The sequence below is a fragment of the Lagopus muta genome, chromosome 16 (genome assembly GCF_023343835.1).
Source record: "Lagopus muta isolate bLagMut1 chromosome 16, bLagMut1 primary, whole genome shotgun sequence".
In the NCBI taxonomy this organism is placed as follows: domain Eukaryota; kingdom Metazoa; phylum Chordata; class Aves; order Galliformes; family Phasianidae; genus Lagopus; species Lagopus muta.
This window is the reverse complement of record NC_064448.1, coordinates 7468779-7489190: the sequence shown is the minus strand read 5'-3', so window position 1 is coordinate 7489190 and position 20412 is coordinate 7468779. Positions and strand designations below refer to the sequence as shown.

The following is a 20412-nucleotide window of genomic DNA, read 5'->3' as shown; positions in this document are numbered from 1 at the left end:
TAGAATTTAGGATTCATTTGTTCTAGGTCTAGTTCTACAAATGCTTCTTCAAGGTAGAAGACGCAGTGAAGACGCAAATTGCCTGCACAAATGAGGCCTATTTGGTAGATGTTTACAACACTGAAATGGTAATTTCCACACCAACTGATTGGCAGATTGCACAACATGCATCTGACTCACGGTGTGCTCGAGAAGCCCTCAGATTACCTTTGGCAGGCAAACTGGTGTGGGTCAAACTGACATCTTGCCTTGGTGGCTTCTTCCAGGAACTCTGCATGGCAGACATTAAGCTGAGTCCTGTTCTCTGACCTCTTTGGCTTCTTGATAAAAGCAGTGTGTGATGCAGGCAGCACCTGGAGTGCAGAGCCAGATTGTGTTCAGATAAGTTCAGTCTTGACAATATAATCAGAATTTTTTTTTTTGTTTTATTAGCATTGTTAACAAATGTCAGCTAAAAACTTGACTAATGTCAACCCTTTGTGAACAGGGCATTTATATTTATGAAACTTAAGTGCTGGACCAATTGTGAAAGCCAAGGTTTTGGATGCACACTCAAAATTAAGACTAGTTGTAGTAAACATATTTGCTTTCTTCTGCAGCTCTTGTACCTCATTACTGAGCCTGGTTAATCAGAACTGTTGTCTGTGTGCAGCGTAACATTTTGAACATTATACTTCAGCACATTTTGAACTTAGAAAGACACCTCCACATTCTGTTTATGCAGCATTTGTATGCGTAAATTTAGAATTTGCTTTCCATTTGCTCTACTTGTCTTCCTAACATCTGGGGAGAGATTTAGGAGAGTGAAATTCATGGCTGGGGGTGATAACTGCATTGAAGAAATGATGGGGGACTTCCCAAATGACCTTATATTGCACAGGGTCCCATGAGATGAGTGGTGCCTTGTCACACCAGAGCCTGACGCTGTAACTTGCATGCCTCTTGCTTGTGTTTGTGCCTCCTAAGCCAGCTCAACTGACTTGATAATTCAGTAAATTAATAAACATGAGTGTGGGTTGGTTTCAGTGGGTGCTTTTTTGTTTGTTTGTGTTAAGCTGCGGATGGATACATTTAGCCTGAGACATACAAGTGCCTTGGGTATATCTGCTGCTGTATGGAAGGATAACATCTGCTTTTTATTGTTTCCTTAAGAAAGTTCTGTATAAAAACCGACAAAAAAAAAGCACACACAGAACATGTTTGTCTTCCTGTTCTGTAACAAGTACATCTAAGATGTCAGTGTTTTCATCCTAATCTAATGGATAACCACTTACAAAAAGTTAAGGGACCTGTATTCTGACCTATGCCAAGTCGCAGCTGTTTCCCTGCAGTTACAGAAGCAGAAATGGTGGTCTGAGGTCTCAAGCTCTTTTACTGAGAATGCATTAGCCAAGTGAGATGGAATGATGATGACTGGGAAGACTGATGTTGTGGGATGTGAATGGAACTGCTGTTTCTGGAAGGGGGGTGGCACGTATTTCTTGTTTCATCTCTAGAGTGACAGTGACTCATATGCCCTTGGAGATTTCTTGTAGGAAGGGAATAAAATGGTCTGTGCAGAAGAAGAGAAAAGAAAAAAGTCAACTTGCAGTTCAGCCACAGGTTCTTTGGACTAAGGAAAGGTGCTGTGCTGTACAGGACTCTGGTGATCTTTTCTATCCTTAAATATCAGCAACAAAATCCCATGGACCATTCTATAGCACTGACCTGCATTCTGAGTCAGGGAAGGCTGCTTCTGCCTGCAGGAATCTTCTGGTGTGGTGTGGCTGCTGGAGGAGTGTTACTAGAGGAGGAAGTGGTGGCAGTGGAGGCAGCTGGTGAAAGCAGGAGAATGGGAATAGCTTGGGAAGAATCTGAAAAACAAGGCCCTGCTTTTGATTTAATTTGGGAGAGGATTGTGTAGCTTCTGGAATTGATGGAGAATTTTAGGCATTGTGCTTCTTTTCCTAGAGAGTGCCTTGCCATGGGTTAGTCTGGATTTAAGATTCTCAGTAATGCTTTGTGGAGCCAGGTGATACTCTGACCCTTCGTAGGCAGGGTAAAAATACCGGTTTTGACCTGAATGCAAACTTGTTTGAGGCTTTTCTTCAGCTTGGGAGATGGAATATAGCATGCCTCATTCACAGGGCTCTGTCTCATGGCTCAGACTTTCAGAAATTGTTCTTTCATTTTCTCTAATGAAAAGAGAAAGAAGAACACGAAGTACTGGATTCAGAAAAGCTGGTTGATTTCCTTTTATTTGGGGAAGCAAAAGACCCAGAGAGAAAACCACTAAAAGCTTCTTATTAAAGTATTTATCTTCCCTATTTTCTGAATAACACTCTCGACCACTTTGAATCCTCTCTAGCACTCATTAAATGTAATAGCTTTTTAATGACAACGAGTTTGTTTCCTTTATGCCCTACGGTGAGTCACAGCCCTGCTCTCATGGAGGGTTTGTACATGATGGGGTTGTGGAATGGCTCTGGGTAGAGGGGAGGAGGGGAAGGCTACCATCCTTGCTCCCTGTGCATGCCACGCATCTGAACTGAATGATGGTGCTTCTCTGCTTCTCCCTCAACTGCCCCACAGTCCTACCATGCAGCACTGTGAGTGAGAGAAGGCAGAATAAGCAAATGACACTTCCCATGTGTAGAGCTGAGAGACTGGCTTTGCTGTGTTGAGATGAAGCCTTTATTGAGGGCAAATGTGCTTGAGGTTTAAATCCAAGAAAGTGTTTGTTGCTGTGATAAAGGCACAGCCGTAACTGCTGTGCCATGGTGGGGATTCTCTCAGCAGTACTATGAAGACATGACATTTGTGAGCAGGAAAAAATACACTTTGGACCTAAGGGATAGAGATCTGGGAAACACTGCTTTTGTATGGAAAGCTACTTTGGTTCTCCTCTTTGCAGCCAGGTGAGTGTGGGTTATGCAAGGGTGGCAGAGGCATGGCTGAAGGGATGTGCAGTCTGCTGGGCTCCTGAGCACACAGAAAAGTCCAGGTCTAACAAGAAGGGATTGATTTTCTGACTGAAATGCTTTTAGATCTCTGTGTCAATAGCCCAGTTCAGGCATGCTGACCAAAATCCCCTGCAGTCCCATAATGAGCTCCCATCCCTTTATCAGGGTATAGGACTGCTTGTGGGTGGGCTTTGCTTGCAGGTGTTGTTTAGGACTATTTGATTTGATGTTCTTCTCTCCTACAGCAAGAGCTGGCATCTCAGACCATATGGGGTTCTGGTGTGATAGCAAATCTGTCAGGAATATCTCTGAATCTTACTTGGTATGAACTTTCATCCCATGTCTCCATGTGCCAGCCAATGTGTACAGAAAGGGAGTGCCATTCATAGGTCTTTTCACTTCTATTCTGAGAACTCAGAGGACGCTGCAAAGAAGAGAATCACAGTGCAGAGTTTGAACCTCTTCCAAGTAAAGTGGCATTAGGATCCCTGCAGAAGGGTTCTTTGCATAAAAGAAAATTCCACCAATCTTCTCTCAAATAAGCCCTTCTCTCAAATAAGCCCTTTTGAAGCCTCTTCTCCCTTTCCTGACTCCCCAACACTTCTTCAATTATGGCTTTCAGTACAGGTTGCCTGGGATAAGTAGGCAGACAGGCATCTGAAGAAAGCAGGAGCAGGTATGAAAGCAAATCATCCAGCATCTCTGGTTTTTACAACTATTTTGAGTTTCTGGTAAGAAATAATAATAAAAACAGCTCTTCATTCTTGCATTTAAATATTCTCACATATAAGATGATTTTTTTCAGCAATAACCCTTGACATCTGCCAGTGTGAATTTTTTCTCTTGGCCTTAACAGCATGAATTCACACTGTGATTGGGCCAATGCACTCTGCCTCAGCTCAGCCCACAGCCCTGACAGCTCTCTTGGGCAGGGTGGGCCTTCCACCAGCAAAAGAGATGATTAAGGGAGAATTCAGTGGAGATCTATAAAATCCCAAGTGGCTTTGAGAAAGTAAATGAGAATTGATTGTTCGCTGTCTAATACAGGAACTAGAAATTCCAATTAAATTAACTGATGGTAGGTTGAAAACAACATAGTGCTCTGTGTGGCATGGCATTCTGCCATGAGAGGCTGTGGGTGCTAAAAGTTTATGCGAGTTTGAAGTGGGATGGAAGAAAATTTGTATACTGAGACTATGACTGAGGCATAGGCACGACCTATTAGGGAATTCTTGAGATAAATTTATCAGAAGGTGTGAAAGCACTGTGGGGAAAAAACATTATACAGCTTATACTCCTTCCTGGGCATCTGCATTAGCTGCTGCTAAACACAGGTACTGGGGGAGATAGGTATTTCTCGTAGATTTCCTAACAGCTAAATAAATGCGCAGCTTTTTTTCACAGCAGTCTGAGCTCCATTCCCTTTCTTCCTGCTGCTCTGGAATGGAGAGAGCAGCTCTGAGGCAGAGCAAGAGGTTGCTAACCAGCTGTCAGAGGATGTCTTAGAGCTGCGCTGGGAAGAGCTGTGCCCTGAGCTGCTCTGTGGGAGCTGGGACAGGCAGGAGCAGAAGAGCAGCATCCTCAGGCCTGGGGATGGAGGGCTGAGAAGATTCAGACATTTCCTGCTGCCAGGACACAGGGAAGGCAGTTAAGCACAAAAAATATATATTTTTCTCAGGTGAGAAGCTTCAACGGAATACCCAGGTAGGGTAAATCATTAAAGGCAGACAGATTTTTTTTGCTTGTTTGCCCTGCTTTTCCTGTGTTGAGGGTTTTTTTTTCTTGTTTTTTTTTCCTTTTGTTTTTCTTTTCTATTTGCCACATGGAGAGAAGGATCTGGGATGAGAAAACATCCAGCAAACTACAGAATCAGATAAGTGCCCTGAGCACAAAAACACAGTGGTGGCTTTGGCCTTGGCATGTGGCCAGCTTGCCCCTATTCTACTTGGGCAGTGAAGCACAGCACAAAGGACAGCTTGAAAGGAAGAGTTCATTAAGAACAGCATGGGGCAGTTCGGTCACTTTGGTTTCGCGTTGGTCCTCCTCTCTACTGCCCCACTTTGGTTCAGGCAGGGAGGGCTTGAGAGCAAGTGCTGCTACTCAGCCACAGCAGCAGCCTGAAAGAAGCAAGAAGAAATTTAGAGTTTGCATCTGAATATGAGTACTGCTGGAAATGAAACAGCCTATTTCAAAGGCTGCTGAAACATCATTTATTTGGGGGGCTGGGAGGAGTATAGCAGAAATGCTGAGCCACAGCTTCAACCAGTGATGGAGCACCAGGTGGGAAGGCAGGGCCAACCCAGGGGAACCTAGCTGCAAGCATTGCACCTGAGTGACAGGAATGGCTGAAGCCAGGATCCACCCCTTCCCAGACCTCATTTAAAGGTTGGCAGTGGAAGTGAGGGCATCTCACTGGGTTTCCTGGTTCTGGAGTTTTGTTCCTTCTATTAGGTTTGTCAGTGGTAGGACACTGGATTATTTGTCTCAGCTTTTCTTTGAAAACATTAACATTTCTGAGAGTTTATCGGTTTCCTTGATGGTATTCAAAAGCTGAGAACAAAGGTGCTGTTTGCAACTGGAATTCCTCCAATGCTCCTCTCCACCTAGCAGGGCATAGCCTGTTTATGTCCACACTGCTAAAAGTCTAATCAGCAAAGCCTGGAAATGTGTGCCCTTGCATGCTGCTCAGCTCTGGGAATGAGTTAGGATACACAGAAGAGCAGCCATCAACAGGGCACAGACTCTCCTGCTGGAATCAATTTTTGAGTAGGTATCTGCTCACAGCAGCAAAAGTGTAGGTGGGAACACTGAGCTTTGCTTTGTTTTGGGCAACTATTATTGTCATTTCTGTTGATTTATGTCATATTCTGAAGGCTCACATGAACTGATGGTACTTCTCACTGAAACAGAAAAAAAAGCAGAGCATCCCTTGTGAGCCTTCTGAGAAGGGTTTGCACGAGCTGGCAGCCAGTTCTCCTGTGGCCCACACAGAGCTGTAGAAATCAGCTCCAAGAAATCAGATCACTTGGTTGGCTACTTTCCTTTTATGCTTTTACAGACTTGGCTGCCACAATGGAGATGAAAATCTGATGCTCTAAACCAGAATTAGCTTTTTTTGTCCTGTGCACCAATACCTTTCTGAGTTTCCTCACTGCTGCAGAGCACAAGAATCCAGGTCCTGAACAAAGGATGTAACGTGCAAGAGACTGTACAAACAAAGCAAAGGAAATACTGTTCTCCTAATGCATTTACACTGTGCGTGTAAATCATCAGGTGACACAGATAGATACAGAAATGGATATATAGGAGATAGGGTAAAAGTACCCAGACTTTTTTTTTTTAGGTGGAGGAAATTAGTGCAAAACAAAGCTTAAGGAGCTGCTGGTATTGGACAGCATTCCCCGTTACACAGATGGGTGGAGCAGCTCATGGTAGGAGCACTAATGGACAGTGATGAGCACTACCCGGTAGAAGGGAGGATAAGCTTCTCTTTGTCACTTGAGAGGGACGTTCCATCTGCTGACATCCTCTGTCCATCCTTGTTAATGAAGGGCACAGGAGGGCCTCTGGGAACTGGGTCAGTGGCAGCTCCAGCCCAGTGCAGCCTAATTAAGGTAGGGGAAATGAGCTGGAGGGGAAGGAACCCTGCAAGGCTAGCAGGGAAGGCAGCTGTGTTTTGCACAAGCAGATAAAACAGCTTTTCCACCTGCCCTGGTGACCTGCCTCCTGATGTTCCCTGTAGGGTGGAAGAGACAATTCCCACTGCCAAGGGCAGCCCTGTAAGCTGTTCTGCTGCTGAATGCTTGCTTGGCCCTAATTTTTCTCAAAGGGCCAACAGTCCTGCTTGCAACAGATTTCTTGCTGGGCTTGGGAGGTCCAGCATGGCCTGGGCCATGTTCTCCCCAGCTTCTTCAACATTATTTTCTTTAGTGCATGAAAGAAGGAGGGGAAAAAAGTCCTAAAAAAATCCCCCAGGATAATGCCAAACCAAAACAAGGGAGAACTTTTCTTTTCAGACCAGGAATGAGAGATGAGCAACAGAGTTTGCTCCCAGGAGCTTTAGGTGGGAGTGGATTGAATGTAAACTACGTAAACGCCATTGAGAGGTCTGGACCCAGATCCAATTTTCCCAATAGCACAGAGTCAATCAAAACTGCAGTGTTTATGTGGACACATTGTTTTCTAAAACTATTTTCTATTCAGTTGGTTTTCTGTGCCTTGGAATAATGTGGTTGTATTGGCTTCAAGGGGACTTGGAACACTGGCAGCATCAGTGCCGGAAACAGCAACACCTGGGAAATATTCTCCATCACTGCCCTTCAGTTAACTATGCAAGAGCTGCACAGTCCTCTGGGTTGCGTAGACTAACAGCTGAGTAATGCAATCTCCTTTTGAATGTTGATCTTCCTGTTCTAGATCAAGAATGAGCCATACATCGATTGAATGACCTACCCACAGTCAGTGAGTGACTCATGGGCAGAGGCAGGAATTGACACACCTGGTATCTCTGCGTTCCTGCTTCCTAGACCCCGCAGCCTCTTGTTCTAGTGCTCTGCCCTTTCCTCTCCTGCCCACTGTAGGATTTTTGTTACGTGTGTGATTTCCAAAGAGACAATATTAGATTACTGCCATGAAAATGAAATGAAAATTTTATTTGACACAGGTATTTGCAGCTGTACAAAGAAGCTGAAGTTCCTTTTATTTCTTATCTTTTTTGAATATTTTGCCATGCCTGGTTTGTTGTAACGCTCCTATGCCTCCAGCACTGCCCACTGATCACTCTGTGGTAGTTTTTTTTTTTTCTTTTTTTTTTCTTCTTCTAGAATTGTCTTTGCTGCAGTTTCCTACTGTGGGAATGCTCTGCCCAGACCCACCATTAATACAAGGGCATAATCAGTCACCAAATTCAGTGGGTGGGTTTTATAAATCCCAGCTCACTATTCAGTGAGGTGTAACAGCTGTTGTGATCAATATTTTACAGCGTCTGTTTGAGAAGAAGTTACAGTCAAGCCTTTAGCATCCCCCTGAACAGCTGCGTAATTCACGGGAGTGGCTCTAATCGCTTTAAGCTCTTTGCATTTGACAGAAAACTCAGAATAATTCTGCAGAGAGGTGTTGCCACTGAGCCGAGAGGGAACAGAGCTTCAGGCGCTTAATGGCTTCTCAGGTGTGCTGGAGCCCAGTTTGGGGAAAAGCGGTCTCTTTTGTCATTTGGTTTGGCTGATATCCTTCACCACGATTTCCGAAGTGCTGGCAGTCAGCGTGGAAATCGCACCCCGTACTTTTATAACTTCGCACACGCGGAACTCTGCACGAGCACCGTGAGATGCCACAAAGGCACAGAAACATTCCGGCGCCGCCAGGAAAACAAAAGCAAAAGAGGAACCGCAACGAACCCGGAGCTCAGCCGGTGCCCGGCCGCAGCCTCCAGCTCTCAGCCCTGCCCTCCCGGCCCGGGGCAGCGCTCAGACGGGCGGGTCTTCACCGCCGCCCGTTGCCTTTCGCTCTGGGAGGCGGGCCGGCCGCTTCCCTCCCAGCGCCCGAAAGCCGCGGGACGCGGAGCTCCGTCAGCCGGGGCCAAAGCTGCGCTGCGTGCCGCCCCGCCATGCCGCTCTGCCCCGGCCGTGCCGCCGCTCTGCCACCGCCACCGCCACCACTCCTCCACTTCCTCCTCCTCCTCCTCCTCCCGGCCCCGAGTCCCGCCGCCGCCGGCTGTGCCGCCCTGGGGCTGTGCTGCCCGGGCCGCGCCCCGTCCTGCCGCAGCACCGGCTGGCGGCCCGACGGCTCCTACGGGCCGTGCTACTGCGACCAGGTGTGCGAGCACACCCTCGACTGCTGCCACGATTACTCCCAGGCCTGCCCAGGTGAGCAGAAAGCCGTCGCTGTGCCTCTCGGATAGCGTGCGACTGCGGGTGGGCTGGAGCCGGCTGCATCCTCGTGACGGCACCGAGGGCTGCAGGGTGCGCTCTGAGTGCCCGGGAGGGGTGCGAGCTGAGCAGGCGTTATTTTAAGTAGCGAAGCCATCCCGCGTTCTTTTCCAACAGACAGCATCCTCACGGAGCTCTGTCCGCTTATATAATGTTTTTCTTTTCTTTATTTTTTCTGTTGTTCTTTAATTTGAATAGCTGCGCCTTCGCGCAGTTGCTCTAGGCAGCTGTTCTTGTGGTTCAGTTGCCTTTTTAATGAGAAAACTGATAGTTCAGCCCAAAGAATATGACAGCAAGGGCTGGCGGCTCTGCAGACCGCTGCCGAGCGGGTGCAGGGCAGCGGTGCCCGTGGGATCCTAAACACGCGTAGTCCCGAGGCAGCGGTGCCGCCTGTGCCCCCTGGTACCGCTCTGACAGCGCGGCCGCAGGAGCCCATGGCGTGCTTCGCCCGTGTCACAGCCGAGCGGTGAGACCCGCGCCTGCACGCACGAGGAAGTGGCGAAGGGCAGCGGGCGCTCTCCCCGCCGCCGCCGCGCTCCGTCCCGGCACTGAGCTCGGTGCTGCCGCCCCGTGGCGATTCTGCGGTACTGCAGCGCCGCGCTCGGGGCTGTGCGCGGGGACGGCGCCGCGTCGCTTCGCCTGAGTCCGCTTGCAGCCTGGCCTTCTTTACGGAGCTCCTTTATCAAACTGGTTTTAAAGCAGAATTATTATGGTGTTTACGTTACTGTCTGAAGCCAAGTGGAACTGAAAAGAGCGGAAGATTCCAAACAAATAGGATTACGAGAGGACGATAAGGTTGGGCAGCGTACAAGCCATGGACATTGCTGCATCTTAGTTAGAGAATTGCTTTCATTCCTAATCTTTGAATGGGTTTAAAAAGCACCCTTGTAGTGCCCTTGGGTGGAGAAAAGCAGTGGCATTTGAAAGATCTCCCTAAAGTTTCTGAAGGCAAGTTGTGGTTTTCAATGAGAGTAAAGTAGTCATTAGGGGTTATCTGTGTGGTGTGGGGGAGCATGTGAAGGTACCAGGGTCGAGCTGCTCAGGAATGCTGCTGTGTGTGGGAGATTGAAGCGGTGATGTCTCAGACCTGCCAGATCCATGCACCAGCCCTGCTGAAGTCAGATGCCCTTAGTGCTGCTGTGATGCATTGCTGCACTGTGGCTCAATGCAGTCATGAGGTACAGGAATGGAAGGAATGGGGCTGCAGCTGATGAAGAATATATAGGAGATATGAGGGAACTTTCCAGAAGAAGCCCATTTAACTTGAGGTACCCAAAAGACATCTTGGGCAGCTCAGGAATTCCTGTGGCAAAGTGGCACAACACAGCTTTCCAGCCACTGTGTCCAGTGGTGCATGCTGACAGCTACCCGAGATAAAGTGAATATAGGCCACCCAAACATGAGGAAAACGGGATCATGGTGAGGTCTCAGCTCCTCTGTGCCCATGTGCTCCTGTTTCTGTTCTCAGTCAGGCAAGGAAGATTGAGTTGTGAGACACAGTTAATTACAGAAGGCATGTGAGGCTGCGCTGCTGCTGATGGCAGCCAGGAGCTCCTGTGCTGGCCAAGCACTGCTGCTAGGGCAGCCAGCCAGGGTCCTGCCAGGAGAAGGAGTGATGCCAGCACAGCCAGGGTTGGAATGCTACTCTCCTTTTGCCTTCTGCTCAGTCAGGACAGATGGTGCAGTTCACTGATGAAGAGTGGACAGAGAAGCAGTGAAATGTTTTGGCAATTTTGTCTCAGGTAATCTTTTGCTGTAATAACAAATGTGTGGTTGAGCATCCGCAGAACTGTTTCTCAGTAGTGTTGTCAGGACAGTGAAGGTGGGGGGGGGGGGGGCGGTGTCACCCTATGCTCCTGTGGCCACTGAAGAGCTTGATGCATTCACCCCTGCTCTTGCTCATGATCCTTTGATTCAGTCTAATACAAAACATTCTCAGTTCCCTGGTGCAAGTGCATTTGCACTGGAGCTAACAGCAGCATAGCAGGAGGTGAGTGCCACATGCAGCCTGGACTGCTTTGGTTCGCTGGAGCTTCTGGGAACAGACCTACCAGCACAGCTGGGAAAACAGAAAAACTCATTTCTGTAACGTTCTGCACTCCTTGTTTCTTACTGCTCCAGTTATCCCCTGTGTTGTATCTCAGTGGAGTGCCTGGAGTGGCTGTGCAGAGCCTTGCAAGACCACATATCGTGTTCGGAGGAGGCACGTCATCCAGGAGCCCCAGAATGGAGGAGAGACATGTCCTGCCCTGGAGGAGAGGGCTGGCTGCGTGGAGTACTGGACTGAGCGAGGAACAGAGTGTAAACAGTCCCTGAGTAAGTCCTCTGAAAATGTAAGTGCCTCAGTAACAGAGAAGGGCTTGTTTGGGCCAGCAGATTTGGTCTTTATTTGAAAAGAGTTGTTTTCAAACACCGTCAGATTTGCTCTGGGTCTGTCTGGTGGGACTGAGAACTGAGCTCTTCACACAGGGGTGTAGAGATATCCTTCCTGGGACAACATTTAAAAATAGTTCCTGCCATTTACTGTGGTCTGGTGCATTTCAAAAGTGAAATATTACAGACCTGTCATGATCTCACAAGGGTAAATGTCTGGTAATTTTGATAGAGTTGGTAGATTAATGGTGGTTTAAAACTTCTGGAAGTGTGTGTTGAATGCTATTTTTTTAATTAATGAGTCATCTGCAAAAAGCCATGAAGGAGCAATACCCATCAAAGGCAAGGTATGGCCTTTTTCCCTGGAGCAGGATACATGCAGGGGAAACCTCCTGCTGTTTTCTGGAGGAAAAGTCTGATTTCAGTTTGTTCAGGTTGATTTTTCGTGACACACCCTCACTGATTTTTTTGGAAGAACTGCTTCCGATTTATTTGCTGCTATTTTTGGGTCAAAATCTATCCAGTCTGGAATTTAGCTACAACTGCTTTTATCAAACCTGTTGCATTGATGCCAATGGTAAATATTGCCTCCTCCTCTGTCTTTGGGTGTGCCTGATAAGAAGGGCAAAAATCTGGCCACAGTACAGATTTTCTCTTCAATGAAATGGTTGGTGGGAACCAATAGTACGAAAATACACGGTTGTGTTTGTTTCTCTCTCCTGCCAAAGATAAAACCAAGTGACATTAAAGGCCCATCTCCGCTGTTTTGCAGACATTGACGGCCTCAGTGTGGTGTAACCACTTACACTGTGTACTCTTTCTCTTTGATATATGCAGTCCCTGCGTTAATAACAACAGGAGGGTTTGGAAAAGCAAGGAAAAAAAGAGCTGCAGCTGATGGCAGTGAAAGAGTGGGGTAAGTTGGTCAGCACAGAGGCACGGTCATACTCTACCTTGAATATTTCTCTGCAGCTTTGGGCCTGGCTTCCTGCTGATAAGAACCAGCATCTCTCCCCAGGACAGGGCACTTTACAAGGGCAAGGTGCTGCCTTCTCCTCAGTAGCAGCGATATCCGCAGAGAGGCTGAAAGCTGAGAGTCTGCCTTGCTGTAAGGCTGGTAGACTGATGCCATAGAGAAAGGCTGTGTGATCAGTAAACCAAAGACCAGTCACTTCAGCTCTTGTCAGTGTCCAGTTTGAGTGCTCAGTGCTTGTCTTCTCTATCTTTACACAGTAGGATGCCAGGCAAGGAGCTTTTGAAAGTCGCATGCCTGTGGTTAGTGATGCTGCTTGAGAAGATTCCTAACCAAAGATCATAATTAATGTTTATACATGCATCTTTACTGTAAGTGTACGTGATATATGTGCTGTACAGTTTAAGAAGCAGTAGACTTCGATAGGAAGAATCACCAAACGTGGAGCAGCAGCTCCTCTACAAGAGAGTGCTGTCAGAATGTAGGTACTGGAGTGTGATGTGTGTGTTCAGCAGTCCTCACTATGATGAAACTTCTTTGTAACCTCTTTAACCAATGTATGTCCAGCCCTTGTCTTTTCTCTTTAGGAGAATCATTTACCAGCTGGACCTTGTGGGTCCTTACTATGAGAGAGCAGTGTGTATTCCTAATGCAGAGTTTCTGTTCTGTCTAGATATGTTGTTGAGGTTTGATGTGGACAGGTGTGATGGATTAGAAATGTTATGGGACTCTGAGGGTTCACACTGAGCCCCAGTGGGGCTGTGAGGGTTGCTGCCTTGGGGGATTGTGCCTTGGTGTCAGAAGTGGAAACGGGGCTGTTTGCATGGATCTATGTGAAAGGAGTAAGTTCTCAGGATACAGAATCTGCTACTTTATTGCATGGGAAACTCACCCTTCTGCCACTTCAGCTCCTTTGGGCTGCCTGTTTCTGCTGTTTTTTGTTTCTAATTAATGATGTGGTCTCTGAATTGACTCTGGCTCTTCCAGTGCTGTAGAAGGCTCTAAACTGGTTATGAAGCTAACCCTCGATGGTTATTTTGGCTGCAGGTACTGTGTGGAGTTCCAACTTGTGACCATCACGCAGGGCTGCCTGCACAGTCACCACTCATACACTCACTGGATGCAGTACCTCAGGGAGGGCCACACTGTCTGCGTGGAGTGTCAGCACCCGGCTTTAGACTCTGAGAGTCTGCATTGCTATGGGGATGGCAGTGGAAGCCAAAGGTAAGAATTTGGGTTTCTTTTTTCATGCCGAATTTTTCATTCTCCTCCCTCGATCTGCTTGTCCCAGTTTCATAATGTGCTTTGCTCAGCTCTCTGAGCACTGCCCATGTATTAGCTGGTGATCCTTGCTGCATACTGTGAGTTAGGCCAGAAATCTTCTAATCATTTTCTTGCAGAAAAGTCAAGTATTAAACCAGTGGCAGAGCCAGGACTGGAAAGTTCTGCACTTGGTCTGCTAAATCTCACAGACTTTTAAGTGGAACAGTTGTGAGTTGGTGTTTTCTTTAGTGGTGGTGTCTTAAAGATACTTCAGCCATACCTCTAAGGTTAACAGTCCTGTCAGGTCAGTCTAATAAAACAAAATTTGTCAGTGATTTTTTAAGAACCAGGGATTTTGTTTCTACAGGTGACTCTTAGTGAGCACTTCTGGCAAGTGGTAGCTGGCTTACGGGCTTGGGCTAAGTGCTGGCACCTGCACTTGGATGTTAGCACTGTTAAATCTCTGCTCGTTCAGCATCCTTTCCCTGGAAAGCTGAGGAAGATTTGGGGTGATTAATGGGGAGCACCCAAGGTATAAAGATTGGGTGGACTTCAGTGAAGGTGAAGGGAATGGCTTGAAGATGTGACACATCTGTGGCAGAGCCAGCAGCAGAGGAATCCTGGGTCCACAGCTTCTGCTGTGGTCACTGGAGGCACAGCTTCTGCATCGCTTTTGTCCTGATAGATACAATTCTCTGAGATGAAATGCTCTTCAAATTTAACTCCCTTCTGAGTTTGTTAAAGGCATTCTACGAAACTACAAAACAGCCTGGGCTGATGCTACTTGTCACTGTGTTGAATTTTTTTTAAAACATACAGAAGTTGAAATCAGTATGTTCATTTGAATTAGGAGCTCTAAACTGAGTCTGTTAGGGTTTAAGCACAAAAAGATTGCGCTAGCAGGACTACCAGTAAGGCTCTTTTATCAGGGTGTTTCAGGCTTTTAGTAAGAGGAAGTCATGTTGGACTCTTCTCCCTTGCCTCAGCTTGTTGTGTACAAAGGTTCCAAAAGCTTTTTAGGCAAAGAAGAAACAAAGACTTGTTGATGTGGCTAGGAAAGTTTTTTACTTGCATTCAATCTGAATGTTATTTTAAACGATTGCAGTAATGTTATTTTACTGAAGTTCTGGAGCCAGAAAGGAACATCAGATTAATTGAAATAAAAAATACATTCAGGAATTCATTTCCTCTTAGGGCTGCAAAAAGAGAAAGGCATTTTCATTTGCCAAGCTATCTGGTGAACAACACTGTACATGGAATAGAAACACAAAGAAAATGTGATGGTGTGGATCACAGTGATCTGATCCACGTTAGCAGGCTGAAGGCTGGAGATGGGCAGTGGTAATGGTGATTGGTTTACTGACTTCAGTGAACCAAGACTCAGCTCATGGCTCAGCAGCTGGTTTGAATCCACTCCAACAAAGCAAAGCCTAGAAATTGTTCCTGTAGGCATAGGTTATAGGCATGTGAAAACCAGCAGGGAAAACAGCATTCAATACAGTAAGCTTTCACCTCTCCAGTGTTACTGCCTATAATATCAAATGAACTAATGTCTGTGGCATTTTCTGGGCAGGTATGAGCTCTCTGTGTGTGCCAAGCTGACGCAATGTGTGCGTTCACTTAAGTTCATTACCGAGGTAGCAGTGTAAGCTTGCAGAACAGGCAGTGCTGCTGTGGGCTGACGAGGGCAGTGGACAAAGCTCAAAGCTCTGCAGAAAACAGTGGAGATGCATTTCATGCCTCCTTGATCCAGCAGTGCTGAGCAGTTTGGTCAGAGGTGAGTGGGCAGCTGGCAAGTAGGCTATGAGTGATGTCTTCACACTGCAGCTTCCTTCTCCTGTGTGTGCACGTGAAGCCTCCCTTCCCTTTCAAATGCATCTACTAGATAACCTCCATGACACGGTCTGGTGTTCTTCCACACTATGTGACCTTATTACAATGGTGGATCAAGTTGGTTCTTTGTTAGGGCTGGATATCTCGCTTGATTTACTTGCTGTCACATCCTAAGTATTTCATATAGGTGTTCTTTATATGCACAGAACTAACCCATAATTATTTTCTAGAAATAATATGCTTTTTTTACCAGGTTACTTGGTGGAAAAAAACTGACCTCCGTGGTCTCTTAGAAGAAACTGGACTCTTGATGGGGACAGCCATTGATTGGGATGAGGGAAGTGTCTATGAAAAGGTTTCTGCCTTCAATTAGAGTAAGTGGGCATAGCTGAGCATGCAGTGTTGGCATGGAGTGGTGCTCTGAAGGTCACATGGTGAGAGAATAGGCTGGGACTTGCTGGAGAACAGAAGCACAATGCTTGGAAAGAACAGCAAAAGAAGATGGGAAGGCAACTGCTGCCCTGAGAAAAAAGGTGATGGGAGGTCAAAGCTGATGCCGGCACCTAGGATGCAGTGTGCTGCATGTGCGAGTGCACTTAGATCTGCTCCTGAGTCTCTGGCTGCTTGCTCAATTCACCCTCATTTGGAATTTTTGCCTGTGCAGCTCTACTGTTCACTTTGCCAGAGAGCCAGGGGCAGCTTGCTGGTGACCTCAGAGCAAGTGTGTGTGGCTGGCCTGTGCCATGGCACTACCCTGGGTCTGTCAGGCTGTGCAGTGATGCACATACAGCTGCTGCTGTCACACCCACGCCGTGCCTGTGCTCCACTCTGCTCACGCTGTTGGTTCAGCAGCTTGTGCCAACATTTAGTTCACTGAGATATTGTTCCAAGAGTGACTCTCAGGAAGGAAAACATCTGACAAGAGTTTAAAATAAACTCGGCAATGCTGGTATATTTTGATGAGTATTTCCTAATTATCGTCTTGTGTCTAAGTGGAGTCTGGCTTATAAATGTGTCAAAATGAAGAGAGATGGTTGTTGTCTGTGCCTTCCACCTGTCCTGTACTGTGTAGAGGTTAGCTCATCTTAACCCCTGTTGTGAAATGAATGCAAGCTCAGGAGTTTCCCACGTTTCTGATTTGTGGTCAGATCTTTATGGCCACCAGATGAGGATAAGGTGGGATAATTCAGTAGCTCCGATTGGCTTCTTTGTTCTGGAAGGTTATGAGATAAACAAGGTGGAGCATTAAACCTGGAAATTGATCTGTTAATTTTGCATCATATTCTGAAAGATCTACAAATAAAGCCCAGAGCAGCAGACTTGACATCTGTGAAATTGTTACTCAGCCTGTGTTGAGGCGGATCAGCTGCTCTTCATCATCTGGAGCAAGCTGTGGTGGTGGTAGCACATAAACATCCATCCGGACTGCAGTAGTTTATGCTCATGCTTGTTGGGCGGGGAGAGAAAGAGAGTAGATGGATGTGATTTATAAAGTCAGTATCTGCCTTCCCCACCAGCTAGCCTGGAGTTGGTAAGCTTAGCTGATGTGTTTAAGCAGTGAAGCCTTTTAAAGGTAAAATTGCAGCCCAGAGTTTTGAAAGGTATGGGTCTGCCCTGTGTGCAGCCTGCTTTATCGGGGAGCTTAATCCTCCCTCTGTGGATTCTGGTATTTTGAAATGACCTTAAGCCAGGAGAAAAATACAGTGAGCCTTTTTCCAACCATGTGTGATGCATAAAACCCTGCTCTGGAGCATGACATCTCATTAAACTAAGGGCAGAGTTAGCCGTGTGGAGCTGCAGTAGTAATTCCAGTTTCCAGAACTATAAAACAAGTTAGGGATCTGTTTGGCTGTTCTGCTGGCAGCCCTCTGCACAGGGCATGAGGTGGTATCAAACTGTGGTATCTGTGCATCTCCAAAGGACAGTGTTGAGACACAAGGTGTGAGGAATTCCTTTAAACTACTGCACCATCAATTTGAGGAAGGAACACACCGTGTGTGTTTCTCGTGCTCTGGCTGCTCACGGAGATGAATTTTGCAGGTCTCATGTTCAAATCCATGTCTGTGTGCGCATAAGGGAGTAAGTATCTTAATAAAGCCTGTGCTGCTGCTGCTTGCAGTGAGCCTGTGCTACAGCAAAATTTCTGTTTCTGTGGCTCTCCGGCCAATATTTCTTCTGCAGCCACTGATTGTGACAAATAGCCTGTGGATCTGCTTGGTTGTTTTAATAGGATATTTTTCTGTTCGGTTCTGGTTGAGGTATCGATGGACTGCCTGAAGGAAAAGTGTTGTGGTTTGGGTTTTTTAAGTTTTTTTTTCATCTTCTCCTTAAGAGACCTGTCAGTAAGCTTGTTCCAACAAGTGAAGCTTTGATACCTTCAGCTAGCTGCATCAGGAAGTTGTGTTAGTGTACAGCTCTTAGGAAGACAGAAAAACTTCAGCAGGCGTTCCACTGACATGGTTACCCAGAGATGCTCATGTCCCTCACACAGACCTATGCTGTGGATTGCATGCTGGGAATACTCCATATCTCATTGGCTATGGATGGCAATAGAGCTCTGCCTGCTGAGCAGAGGCATGGTGTTAACAAAGAAAACCACTGATTTTGCCCACTCTGCAACCTGGCAACTGTTTCAGGAGTTACAGGGGTGTGGGATCATTTTGTGAATGGTTGCATGCAATGATTGATGGATGCCTTGCAGAATGTTTCTCTGACTCCTTTTGGGTTTAACACCCATGCTGTGTGCTGCTTTGGCTGATTGTGGTCTGCTTCACATTGTTGTAACCCTGCGGAGGTCGCTGCAGATAGTTCTTTACAGCAGCAGAAGTGAAGAATTGGGTCCATGAAGTGAAAATAGGTGTTAGCAACCTAAATTAAACTTACTAGGTGATTTGCTTTGCTTGAACGAGTGCCTTCCTGCTGTGGGAGAGCAGCAGGCTGACTTTCTCCCTCTTATGCTTCCATTTCAGGAATCAGCTGTTGCACTGGCAGGCGGTGGGGAACCCTCGCTGCAGTGGAACATGGAAGAGAATTCGCCAGCTGGACACTTGCTCCTGTCCTTCTGTTCACAGCTTCTTGTTCATCTAACTCCTGACAGTCCCAGCAAGTGAGCACTGTGATGGCTTGTCTGGCACAAACATGCAGTAATAACCATAACCAAAACAATGACTTCTCCACAACAGAGGCTGTGCTGCTTACTTTCAAGAGTTTGCTGTCTGCCCTGGGTCATCCTGAATGCTCTACTCCACAGTTTCCAAAGAAATCAGGCTGGCTGTGAAGTGTCAGTCTCTGTATATCCATTCCTGTTGCCTCTTCTGCCTGAGAGAAGCTTTTCTGGCCCCAGTGACTTCACCCCCTCCCTCACATAAGAAAACAGAAAAAAAAAATCCTTATAAATCCAAGTTTAATTACTGTTTCTAAAGTCCCACCGAAAAAAAACCCCACCAACAACACAACACAGATTGAATTAACTCAAGTGTGTCTTTTTTGTGGCAATAGCATTTCTTCGTAGATCCTTGTACTCATATATCTTTTCCTTTTTTTTTTTTTCCTTCATCTCCCTCCCCCAATCTCATCATTTCATATTGATCTTTGTTCCATATTGATCCTCAGTCTTACATAAGGTTGATCTTGCACTGCTGAGATAATGACAAAACTTAGAAATGAGCCTTTTCCAATCTGTGAGGATTGAAGGTACCAGAGGTAAATGGGAGTTGGACTTCACATTTCAAGGAGCATCTTGGAGTTGCCCCCAAATGCAGTGCAGTCCTGGAGCTCTAAATAGCAAGTCATCCCAGACGTACCTGTGGAGGCTATCTGTAGTCTTGTGTTTTTTCTTTTAAACTGGAAAATATGTGAATTGTTTTCTTTATATCTTGCTGATTTATATTCACACTTTTCTATAAATGGAAATAAAAATGTTCTCTTGGCGTGAGGTTGCTCACCCTGTGTAGTGCCATCTCTGTAGTGCCTGACCCCACCTCATTTGTTCTAGGCAATCTTGCTGTCAACTGCTGTGCTTCAGCAGGTAAGTGCCTAGAATCATTAAGGTTGGAAAGACCACTAAGACCATCCAATCCAACTGTTCTAAACCATGTTACTCAGTAGGACATCTGCTTTTTTTGTTGAAAGCCCCCAGGAACAGTGACTCCACCGTGTCTCTGAGCAGCCCATTCCAATACCTCACCACTCTTTCTGGGAAGTAATTTTTCCTAATATCCAATGTGAACCTCTGCTGGTGTAGCTTAAGGCCACCACCTCTTGTCCTGTGACCTACCAGCATGCAAAGAGAATATATTTCTTTCAAAGTACCCCTGGTTCTGGATCTGCTTAAACAAAATTACGACTTGTTTAGATCCTATCTACTGTCTGTGGTGAGGATCTTTCATAAAACATTAAAGGGCTGAGGAGAGGTGCTTGATTAGGATAGGTGTATGTGTAGTGCAGCAAAGTCTAGCAGCACTTCACCCCTCCTGGTCATCGCAGTAGGGACTTTAGAGCAAGGCTCTGCTTTTTATTACATGCTACAAGCTCTCTCTGAATTAATGACTCACAGTGCAGTGATCCCAGAGTAGCAGGACTGAAAAAAAAAAAAGTTTGTTCTTCACTGTCTGGCATAATCTGCCTTTCAGGCCTGCTTGGGAAAACTCTGGCTTATGAACAGAGGGATGCAATCTGCTGAGGAATGGCTTGTGAGTAAGTAGCTAGAGTGCAGTGTTCTGGTTTCAGCAGTGAGGAACTTCTGTTAACTAGAAGTCAATTCCTTAGTGGAGGTATGTAATCATAGCAGCATTTAGTCACTGGAAGGTTTTCTTTATCCTGCAGAAGCCCCATGCTGGGCCCCAGGAACCTGAAGAGGCAGCTGCTCATGTCAGCAGCAGAATGAATCCACTGTTGAAAACATGTTTTGCTTTCAAAATCAACTCAAATATTCAGCCTGGTCTAGTATTAGATATGGAGGTTGGTGGCTCTGCATGCAGCAGGGGGTTGGAGCTTTATGATCCTTGAGGTCCCTTCCAGCCCAAACTGTTCCATTATTTTATGATTAACAATACAAATTCTTCCTTTCTCTTTCCAGATGCTGTAAGAAAAGAGTACTGGA

General features: G+C 46.3%; 1 protein-coding gene across 3 annotated transcripts; it reads left to right on the top strand.

Annotated features, from left to right (window-relative positions):
• The first annotated feature begins 5375 nt into the window (after positions 1-5375).
• Positions 5376-19254, top strand: LOC125701356 (somatomedin-B and thrombospondin type-1 domain-containing protein-like). 3 transcript variants are annotated; one of them, XM_048963335.1, is made up of 6 exons: positions 5376-5708; positions 7191-8806; positions 10991-11185; positions 12080-12158; positions 13263-13439; positions 18281-19254. In XM_048963335.1, exons 2-6 carry the CDS (start codon positions 8269-8271, stop codon positions 18396-18398), a joined length of 1107 nt encoding a protein of 368 aa, XP_048819292.1. In that variant the 5' UTR covers positions 5376-5708; positions 7191-8268; the 3' UTR covers positions 18399-19254. The 3 variants fall into 3 exon arrangements, 2 of the variants coding, with proteins under 2 accessions (XP_048819292.1, XP_048819291.1); XR_007380219.1 differs by lacking the exon at positions 5376-5708 and adding an exon at positions 15565-15844 and having other exon boundaries at positions 6619-8806; positions 18281-18379; XM_048963334.1 differs by lacking the exon at positions 5376-5708 and having other exon boundaries at positions 6624-8806.
• Positions 19255-20412: the final 1158 nt, after the last annotated feature.